At 46.1% G+C, this 10383-nt stretch overlaps 1 protein-coding gene across 1 annotated transcript; it reads left to right on the top strand.

Annotated features, from left to right (window-relative positions):
* Nucleotides 1–1204: 1204 nt before the first annotated feature.
* LOC145718241 (protein kinase C eta type-like) lies at nt 1205–8571 on the top strand. Its single transcript, XM_081809700.1, has 4 exons — nt 1205–1361; nt 3778–3905; nt 6817–6960; nt 7147–8571. The coding sequence occupies exons 1-4, from the start codon at nt 1337–1339 to the stop codon at nt 7396–7398; spliced, it is 549 nt and encodes a 182-aa protein (XP_081665826.1). The 5' UTR covers nt 1205–1336; the 3' UTR covers nt 7399–8571.
* Nucleotides 8572–10383: the final 1812 nt, after the last annotated feature.

Raw genomic sequence — 10383 nt, 5'->3', positions numbered from 1 at the left:
CGTCGTTGCAAATGGCAAGATCTCATTCCTTTTGGTGGCTGCATAATATTCCATTGTATATATATACCACATCTTCTTTATCCATTCATCTGTCGATGGACATCTTGGCTCTTTCCACAGTTTGGCTATTGTGGACATTTTTCAGCCTCAGTCTTAAAATGGGATTCATATTTCCCTCACGTGCTTTTTTTGTGAGGCTTCCACAAGATAGAATTGATGTGTCAAGTATTTGTTAACTGTAAATTGTGCTTCCTCAATAAGGTGACTATTAGCCTTCTCCAGTGTCTTCCAAAATTTCCAGGAGGATGCACTTCTGTGTATAAATGCTTGACTCTCATCCTCGTCACGGGCACTGCATTCAGCTGGGGTGGGCACATTCTACATTGTGGAGATAGAAAGCAGCTGGAATATTGCTGACAATGAGCCGCGGTTTTACAGATGCACTGGGGAGTCTGACTTTGAGCTCAGCGATTGCTTATAGTACACATACAGGATTGCTAAAGAGTACTTGCAGAGGCACGAGCCACAGCTTCTATGAGAAAGAGACCAGCAGAGTTCCAAGAGGAGTCATAATTAGCCCACTCCTTGTCTTGTGTGGATCTGTTGTCACCTCAAATGGTGACAGAGACTGTAGTGCATATGCCTACTCTAATTATTTGTTGGAAACAGTTTGTGAGATGAAAGCAGGACCCGTGCCCTCAGACTGTAAAATGCAAATGGCAGGCACAGCCCGGGAGGGCTGAGTAAGCTGCTAGGATGTCGCTTTGGAGTGAATTCCTTCTGTGGTTCCGTGCTCGCTGGGTGCCACCTTCTCCCCCAGGCCCCCACCAGCACGATATCTGGAAAAGCCTGTGCTAACAGCAAGTGTATATGGTCTATAAGAGACCTGTTAAACCTGAAGTTAAAAGGGTTTAGGAAATAGACATGGGCATGAGGGAGTTGGCAGGGAGAGAAATACAGCCTGAATATAAACGATGATAAAAAAGGTTTTCATTCCTATTTATCTCCCGAAATGGTGAGCAATCTAATGCCCACTACACCCTTTCTTTTTAGTCTTGTTGATTAGAAAATGTGCTCAGCCTGGTGAGGAAAGCCTGAGTACAGTGAAATAATCTCCCCAGCTCAGATGTCATGGTAACACCTTGCATTTGGGGGGCTCCTGTTACAGTTTCTACAAAAGATGCTGGCACGGCATCCTAGGTCTTGTCCTTCTGCTTCCTTTTTTTTATAGATTGCTGAACAGAGGTTCGGAATCAACATCCCGCACAAGTTCAGCATCCACAACTACAAAGTGCCAACCTTCTGCGATCACTGTGGCTCGCTGCTCTGGGGCATCATGCGACAAGGACTTCAGTGTAAAAGTGAGATGCTGGGGTGCTGGGTACCCACTTCACGAGAACACCGCGCTGCAAGCTTTCGGAGTTCTGTAGGCTCAGCTTCTGACCCAGGACCGATGGTTATAGGCACTTTGTAAATTAGATCTTCATGGTTCTAGGTGCATGTGTCCCTTGTCAGGCATGTAAGGAGAGCCACATCTGGTCCAAAGATTTCCTAACTGTAGATCCAGTCAGTTGTTAAATTCAGTGTTCTATCTAGCTAGCTGTCAGATGCTTAGTGCTGAGGGCCTGCTAGTTGCTGTGTATTTTCATAGGTATTTGAAAGAGGGAACAATGGGATCTTGGTCAGAAATGGAAGGTGGTAGGAGGTGAGGTGGCCAAGAGAGAGGCTTTGGTTATGAGTAAGAACTGGCAGGAGAGTAGGTCTAGTGACCTTGCCAGAAATAAGCAGGAATGGAGTCAAAGCTCAACGAGAGCTGCCCTGGGTCTTCTCAAAAAGATCGCTAGAGATTGGAGAGGTAGGTGGGGTGAAGGATGTTTCACCTTTGGCCATGGACTTGCACGTCACTCACTGTGCCCAGGGCAGCCTGAGTTTGGAGCTTTTGCCTTAGCAGAGGGTCTGAGAGTAAGGGGTGATTCCCGTCCTGTTAGGAGCTGGGGAGTTGCTGAGTCTTCTCCCATGGGGTGTTGCTGTAACATCCGGCTGTCTTGGGGCGCAGTTTCCTGCAGAAATACACGCAAATTTCAGCCTGAAGCTTTAGATAAATCCTGAGTCACTGGGGGAGGCGGAGTTGATGTCCATGCAGCTGGACAACGTCCATCAACTACCTGCCCTTACCAAGCCTAATTCTGCCGACAGAAAGGGACTAGCCACTTGTCTTTAGGAAGGGCAAACTCTTTCATCTCTCGAGAACATCATTTCCTAATTCCTTTTTCCTAGATACATGGAGTAATTCTTTTTCAACCCAAACAGCAACCAGCTCGTGCGTAGCTTTGGTTCAGGCACCGCTTGACCTTCAGCTGGATGGTCTCCCCTGGGCGTGGGTTGCACCGCAGAGGCCACTTTCTGCCTTTGTATAGTTGTTGCCAACATGCAGAGCTGTGCATGGGCTCCCCCGCGTTGTTCTTGTCCCTCGTGGCCTGGGGGGTCGCACACAGACAGTGATCCATCTGTACTTTTTGCTTTGTTTTGTCACTCGTACTTTAGCAAGGGCACTGCGGGCTTGTGTGTCTCTGTACCCATCTTCCTGAGGGAGGGGGTTTCCCATGAGGAGCTACTGAAGCTTCAGCCTCAGGGTCCCTCCCTTGCAAGGGCACCTTCCAGAGCTCTCCTCTGGATTGGATATTCTTTTTCTTAAAGAGGGCACCCTAAATCACGTACATTCAGACCCCTCCCACCCCCCAAACCTGGATCCGGGCATGCTTCCAGAGATGGAAGATACAGGAATTTGTTGCCTGCTATTTCATTTCTGCCTCCCATCAGCAGGGCCCATGTTAAGAAACTGCGTCAGAACTTCCTGCTGATTAAACCCTGGGTCCCTTCATCATCCCAAGTCCATTTCCTATGCACCAGGAACGTAGCTTGCTTCTCTCTCCTCTTCCAACTGCCATTTACTTTGACCTTTAAAAAAAAAAAAACCTCGGGGCGCCTGGGTGGCTCAGTTGGTTGAGCGACTGCCTTCTGCTCAGGTCATGATCCTGGAGTCCCGGGATCGAGTCCCGCATCGGACTCCCTGCTCGGCAGGGAGTCTGCTTCTCCCTCTGATCCTCCTCCCTCTCATGTTCTCTGTCTCCCATTCTCTCTCTCAGATAAATAAATAAAATCTTTAAAAAAAAAAACACCTCGCTTTTCTCCCCCATGAAGTAGTTCGAACCACAGGCTACAAGCACTGAGACCCACAGCCCCACAGGATGCTGTGCCCTGGGCTGGGAGGGCTCCCCAACCACAACAGTGCTCAGAAAGCAAGCTTCACTTAGAGGTTTTTCTCTCAGAAACACCATCTCCATCCTGTTTGAACAGCGATTTCTATGTGGCATTTAGATGGCTACCTTTTCTTGAGTGATGCAAGAAAAAGCATCCAGTCAGTTGACACGCTTCCTTGTTAATTGACTGAAATGTCGCCGTGACAAACGTTTTGATTTCTATATTGAATCACGCTGTTAAGTCTGCAATGACTATTACACATGATTTAGGTGAATGCCTTTCATCAAGTCAACAGGGAAGAAAGTGGATTTGAAATGTATTATTCGTCAGTATGCCAGGCCCCATGCTGCTACTGCATAAAGCAGTGATGAGACAAACGTCAGGGTTTGCTTTGAGTGCATCCAAGCCTGGATCATTCCCCTGTCATAGTCTTTCAGGTGATTAAAGCTCTTTTTTGCAGCGTATGTTGACTTGGCTCCTTCCTGAACGTGGACTCCCTTCTCTTCCCCCCTCCAGTCTGTAAGATGAACGTGCACATCCGATGTCAGGCAAATGTAGCCCCGAACTGTGGGGTCAATGCGGTGGAGCTCGCCAAGACCCTGGCCGGGATGGGCCTCCAGCCCGGAAATATTTCTCCAACCTCGGTGAGACTTGGCTTTCTTCGACGTATTGTAGTTTAGAAGTTGTTCAGATGGGGGTGAGTCCGAATGAGTGCCTGCAGCATAAGCAGAGCTCCTCCTCTCAGCAAACACAATAAACGGATTTATTGTATTTTTTTTAAGACCATTTTGTTCCACAAAAAAGATTCTTTATACAATTATATGACAAGAAATAACAAGCATGCAGATGTAGCAGGAAGCAGAAGAGGGATTTTTTTTTTTTTTTTTTTTAAATCAGCTTCCTGTCAGTGTGGTGTGGTGAAGCTCTGGATTCCAGGGCCCTGGGTTACCCAGCAGCTGAGGTGACGAGCAGCTACGGGCCTCAGTAGAGAGGGCCTCAACCCTCTCTAATGGGGTTGAACGTGAGGATCCCTGAGATTCTCCCCAGCTCTGGAGTCTCACTGTTCTGCAGTTTTTGTTTATGGATTGTGAATTTATCTCTCAAGTTCAGCGGCAAACAGGAGTTCCTTCCTCTCGGCTCCTGGGAGTGGGTGGAGTTGTCCTTTGCTTTGGGTGTGTTTTGTCTCGCAGCCTCCCCGAGTGACCTCCACTCACTGTTGACCGTTAGAGCCTCGACCACTTCCCAGGCCCACGTCCTATTGCTGCCTTCCGGGCTGGGAAAGAGCCAGGGCTCCTGTTGTGGCTTCTGAAAGGTGTAGCTTCATATCTGGCTTAGGAAAATACTAGACTTAACTGTTAAATATCTCTGGGTACTTAGGGAAGTGCAATCACTGTCAAGTTCTTAGTCATCCAGAAAATGTCCGTACTCACCACCCCATTCCCTTATTACTGGCTGTTTAGGGATTTGGACTGAAATTGTATTCCCTTATTTCAGGGAAGCATCAGTAAAGTCTAATGTCTAAGCATGGACAGAAAGGCAGGTTGCTGATACCAGGAGGGGGATTTCTAGTGCGTGGGACGGCTGCTCCCAAAGGGCACGGATTAAGGATTTCAGCCTGTACCGGGGCTCCTAAAATGTCATGGGAATAAGATAGACCATGTGGCACAAGCTCTAGAATGGGCAATGCCACCTGTCATTTGTCACTTGAGCCAACGATCTTTAATGTTATGATATTTAAAAGTGGAAAAGCCAAAATTACCTGTCATTTGACAGCACAACGTGAAACAGAATCTTGAGTCTAGCAAAAGAGAAGAATAGGTTACAAAAAAAAAAAAAAAGATTGAGAAATACTGGCTTAACGTTTTCTAGCCCAACCAGGGGAAGTATTTAAGTGGAGGAAGTGAGATTCAAGCTAGTAAAGTTTTTCTATCTTTGAAATATTTATGATCGGAGATCTGGAGGGAGAAACTACTAAAAACAACTGGATTTTTTAAGGTGATCCATTTTATATCTGTAATCACTGTTTTATTGGGCTGAGTAAGTCAAAGCCTTGTAGGTTCAAGCAATTGCACAGTTGTTGTTTGTTTGAAAACATTACTTAGAAGTTGTTCCAGATAAGCTGGGGTTTTTCAGCTAAATAGGTCAAGAACTTCAGAACGTTGGACTTTTGATCTGTTGCCTAGGGGTAGCTCGTCTTATAAATGTCCCAAGGTGGACATCTGCAAGTCATCTTGCCGTCAGGGAGCTCCCTCGCTGTGACTGGGCTTAGACCAGTGAGATGCGGTTACCCATGGAGGAGGCCATGCCTCCTTCTGGTTCAGTATGGTGAGGCTGGAGCTCTCATTGTGCTCGTGGTCAACTTCCCTAGAGGGCCAGCTGACTGGTATCCAGAGTCTTCAAGATCTACATTTTGGCCCAAAAGATTGCATTTCCAGAAAGTTATCATAAGAAAATAGATGATGCTCATGATCATGATGACGGCAGCAACTCAGTTCATGTGTATTGAATGTGCCAGGCACCAATCTAAGTGCTTTATGTGATTTCATTCATTCCTCATAATCACTTGTGTGTCAGGTGCTATCCCATCCTTTGTTAGAAGAAACTGAGGCACAGAGACGATGGGTAGGTAACTTACCCAGAGTTACAGGATTAGGTTACTGAGCTGTGATTGGAACCCAGGCAGCTTGCTTGCGAGTCTAGATTCTTAATCACCCTGCTTTGAAGATTAGCATGCAAGGATGTTCATGATGCTGTTATTTAAACTGGCAGAAGATGGGAGATAACCTGTTTCTAATAAGCAGGGGAATTAATGAATAAACTGTGGTATATCCATGAAACAGAATATTGGACAGCCCTTAACACTCATGTTCTTGAAGGATATGAAAATTACACATGACAAAGTGTTAAATAAAAATGTGTGTTATGAAACCACAATTTTATTATATTTTTAAAAATTAATCAACTGTAAAGATATGTGTGTATGTGTAATGGCTTTTTTTTTTATTTTTTGAGGGGGACCTCATAAGATTGGAAGTATTTAAAATTTTATCCTCCATACATTTGTTCATTATTCTAGTTTTTATATTAATTTTTATTTCTCTTATATAATTTTAAATATTGTGTAATAAATATTGCTTCGTTCATTCACATCCTGGTATGGATCCTTTGAGCAAATGCGAAAACCGCTCTTTGAATGAAGTGGACACCAGATGGCGCTCTTGGAATCTGACCATCCTGTGGAAAGCCACCGCAAGCCACTGGAGGGACCAGACTAAGGCGTTAGTGTTTCATACATTCCCATTTGAGTTAAAACTGAAACTCTCGGTGGCTTGGATATATTTTAAAATGATTCTTTTCCAAATACAGTAAGCACAGATCAGGAGCTGGTACTGTGTAGTTTTGAATGGCAGAACTTGATCACATGTCCAGCTGAATTGATCTTTCCCCATCTGTTGTGTTGAGAGTTGAGGCAGCTAATAAGGTCTTCTCCATCCATAAATGCTTCATGCCCATGCTGTGACTTCTGACTCCCTGTTTTCCTACTCTTCTTTGCAGAAGCTCGTTTCCAGGTCAACTCTAAGACGACAGGGAAGGGAAAACACCAAAGAAGGAAATGGGATCGGGGTTGATTCTTCCAGCCGACTTGGTATCAACAACTTTGAGTTCATCCGAGTGTTGGGGAAGGGGAGCTTCGGGAAGGTGAGTCCTGGCTTCTGAGGTGTCTGGGTTAAAGTAAGCATGCTACATGTATGTTGTTTGAGTGTGCATGTATGTATTCATGCTCATACTTTCCAAGTGCCGGGCCCATTCTGCCTCATGTGTTCCCACACCCTAAGAATCTCAAGAGTTCTCACGCCTGTGCTTCCTTCTCCTGCTTTGCCACAGGTGATGCTTGCGAGAATAAAAGAAACAGGAGACCTTTACGCCGTGAAGGTGCTGAAGAAGGACGTGATCTTGCAGGATGACGATGTGGAATGCACAATGACGGAAAAAAGGATCCTGTCCTTGGCTCGCAATCACCCCTTCCTCACACAGTTGTTCTGCTGCTTTCAAACACCTGTAAGTAGGACTCAAATTCACCCTCAGTGGCCTCCTTTCTTAAAGAGATGCAACAATAGGATGTTGAAGATTTCATAAAGAAGTGCATCAGACTTTTGAGGGATGAACTCTCACTGTAGGGCCGAATGGAGGTACCAGTAACTTCTGATGACCTCTGGGAGAAAGTTGAAATCAGTGAACTAACTGCTACTGTCATGTTGTCCTAGAGAAGGATCATCTTGAGGGTTGAAAAGGTCTTTGTACATAAGTCTTCTCTAACAGTGTGAAGGTTACAGAAGTCTAAGAACAGAGTAAATGCCACGGGCTGCTTATCTTGGTGACTTTGACCTTGGCTCTACCCCTAAGTGCTGAGCTAGTTATGACCTGGACATGAAACTTCAGATCAGGGTAGGTCCAGAGAGAGAAACTTAATTTGTCAAGTCTCAAGGCATTGCTCCTTGCCTCAATCAGGGACCCTTTGTTTGATTTCTGTGAACTGATCCTGGGATTCAAGTCTGTCTACTCTATCATGGTGCACAATTAGGAATACTTTTGGCCGCACTTAACAGAATACCCGACCAAGAGCCACGTGATAAACGAAAAGGATGAGTTTAGCTCATTAGTGCAACCTCTTTTCTCTTGAAGTCTGGCAGTGCCAATGTTAGGGTTGGGTTAGTTGCTCAGTGACACGGGGCATCTTTTCCCCATGGGGGGTCTCAAGTTATTTGCCACAGTCCTCAACATCACACCTCGTGTGATGGCATCCGAAGCAGGAAGCCCGAGGACAGAGGCACAAGGGCTTTGTGAGCCACTCTCCTTTTATCAAAGAGACAAGAAATCTTTCTAGAGTTGGGTCACCTGCTCACCCTTAGCTGCACAGGATGCTGGAAGAGCAAATATCTAGTCAAGATAAGCAGGTTTACCCTGATTGGCTTCCACCAACCTTGACTCAGCCCCTGGGGCATGGCACTCTGCTGTCTCTTTAGCATTGGACTTGGAACTTGGCTTCTGTCCTCAACAAAGAGGAAAGATGACTCCTGAGAGGGCACCCAGAGAGTCTGCCACAGATATTTCAGAACCTTCTTGAAGTCAAAAGGCATTTTGAGAAAGAGAACCTGGGACACGCTCCTTGTCTCTGCTTCCGTCAGGGCGGTGGAAAGTGTGGTGGGGGCAGAATAGGGACATTCCAGCTGTAAGATGGATCCTGCAGCGCATTTCTAGGGAAAGTGACAGCTAAGCTCGGACCAGAAGGGTGAGTTAGAATGCTGAGGCAAAGAGAATGTTCCAGGGGAACAGCACCTGCACAGGTGTAGTGGTTAGTGAGAGCGAGAGGTGTGAGTACCGCTCAGCACGCTTGAAATATGGGGGTTGGGGAGGGGCATGGAGAGAATGGTTGGGGCAGAGGTGACCTGGGCCCTGCCTGAAAGGGTCTTATAGGCTCTGTTAAGGACCTTAGATTTTAGTCCTAAGAGCAAATGGAAGAAATTTAAGCAGAGGAATGACATATCAGATTGTATTTTTTAACTATAAAAAAAGCTAACTTTCTGCAGTGGGTAATAGGAGCATCCTCCAAATAGCCCTTATCCTTTCTCTGAAAGAAACAGCTATTAGTAATTTCCTGTGTTGCCTTTCAAAGAGTTTTTTTGCACATGAAAGTATACACCCACAACACATAGTATCTATGGTGGGTTTTTTTTGTTTTTTTTTTAACGCAGGTGGTAGCATACTCTGCCCACTATTCTACACCTTATTCTTTTAATGTAACAATATATCTTGGAGATTGTGTCATATTTGTACATATCTAGCTGCCTCATTTTTAAAAAGAGATGCATAGTATTCTATTTTAAGACCATGGCACAGTTTATTTAACTTGTTTCCTATTGTCATGTATTTAGGTTGTACCTAGTCTTGTATTCCAGTCAATGTTGCATTGAGTCCCCTTGTACATTTACCTTTACATGTTGTTCTATTATTTCTATATGACACACAACTAGAAGTAGTTATCGCTTGGCCAGTGGTGTGTGCCTTGTGACTGAGTCCAGTCGGCCTTCTTCCCCATAGCAGTGGAGGATGGCTAACATTTTATCACCTATATACCAGGCACTGTTCTAAGTGTCTATGAGCACTGTCTCATTAAATCCTTCGAGGAGCCCTATGAAGTAAGCACCACTCCCATTTTCCAGATAAGGAGACTGAGACCTAAAGAAACTTAACTCCCAAGAGACAGAGGTTTGGACCCCAGGCAGTCTGACTGCAGAGCCCAGGCTCTTCTCTCTTGCTTGCCATATTTCTAAATTCACGTTTCCAAGCCATGGGTGAGACCTCTTTCCCCCACTGTCCCATCATGCCGTGCAATCTCTCATGTTGATGATCGGAGAGGTTTAAAAAATGGTTTCTTCAGAGTTCTCATTGGCATTCCTCTCACTGAGTGAGGCTGAGCATTCACAGATGTTTAAGGGTCACCTGTGTTCAAATCTGTGCTCTTAAGGACCACGTGCAGCCTGGAGAAGGGGTGGGCCGGGGAGGCTGGGAGCTGGGAGAGTGAGGATGTACTAGAAGCACGCACACCCATGCCGTTCAAGCATATTGGAAGGAGCTGGGCCGTCAGCTGACAGCTTCATAGGTCCCGGTTGCCCCTGTACTCCTTCCTCCTTCCCCTCCTAGTCTGGACTCCAGAGGGCCACACCCTCCTCACCTCATGGTCTGTGGTTCATTCCAATGGCCCTGGAGCCCACACGGCCCCTGCTGCCTTACCTGATTCTGGGCTGCCCATCTCTGTGGTCCAGGGTTCCTTTGGAGCTCTAGTTGTGCTCATCCTCCCCACTTCCTGGAGAATCCTCAAAATTCTATTTCCTGTGCTCTGTGCTTTGCCTACAAAAAGCCCTCCCCCATCCTCACCTCTCTCATCCAGCTAATATCTCAGAGGGGAATAGGGTGACAGCTCAGGCTTGAAAACACCCTTGTCAAGAAGGATGGTACCATAGGGCGCCTGGGTGGCTCAGATGGTTAAGCGTCTGCCTTCGGCTCAGGTCATGATCTCAGGGTCCTGGGATCGAGTCCCGCATCGGGCTCCCTGCTCTGCGG

This window comes from Leptonychotes weddellii, unplaced genomic scaffold (assembly GCF_054177405.1).
Source record: "Leptonychotes weddellii isolate Sample4059 unplaced genomic scaffold, ASM5417740v2 HiC_scaffold_1258, whole genome shotgun sequence".
Classification (NCBI taxonomy): Eukaryota; Metazoa; Chordata; class Mammalia; order Carnivora; family Phocidae; genus Leptonychotes; species Leptonychotes weddellii.
The sequence above is the reverse complement of the archived record's forward strand: the minus strand, read 5'-3'. Positions and strand labels throughout refer to the sequence as shown.

Coding starts and splice junctions, on each gene's coding strand:
- LOC145718241 (XM_081809700.1), top strand. CDS start 1,337: ATGCGACAAGGACTTCAGTGTAAAA. Junction 3,906..6,816: donor GAAATATTTCTCCAACCTCG/GTGAGACTTGGC, acceptor TCTTCTTTGCAG/AAGCTCGTTTCCAGGTCAAC. Junction 6,961..7,146: donor GGAAGGGGAGCTTCGGGAAG/GTGAGTCCTGGC, acceptor GCTTTGCCACAG/GTGATGCTTGCGAGAATAAA.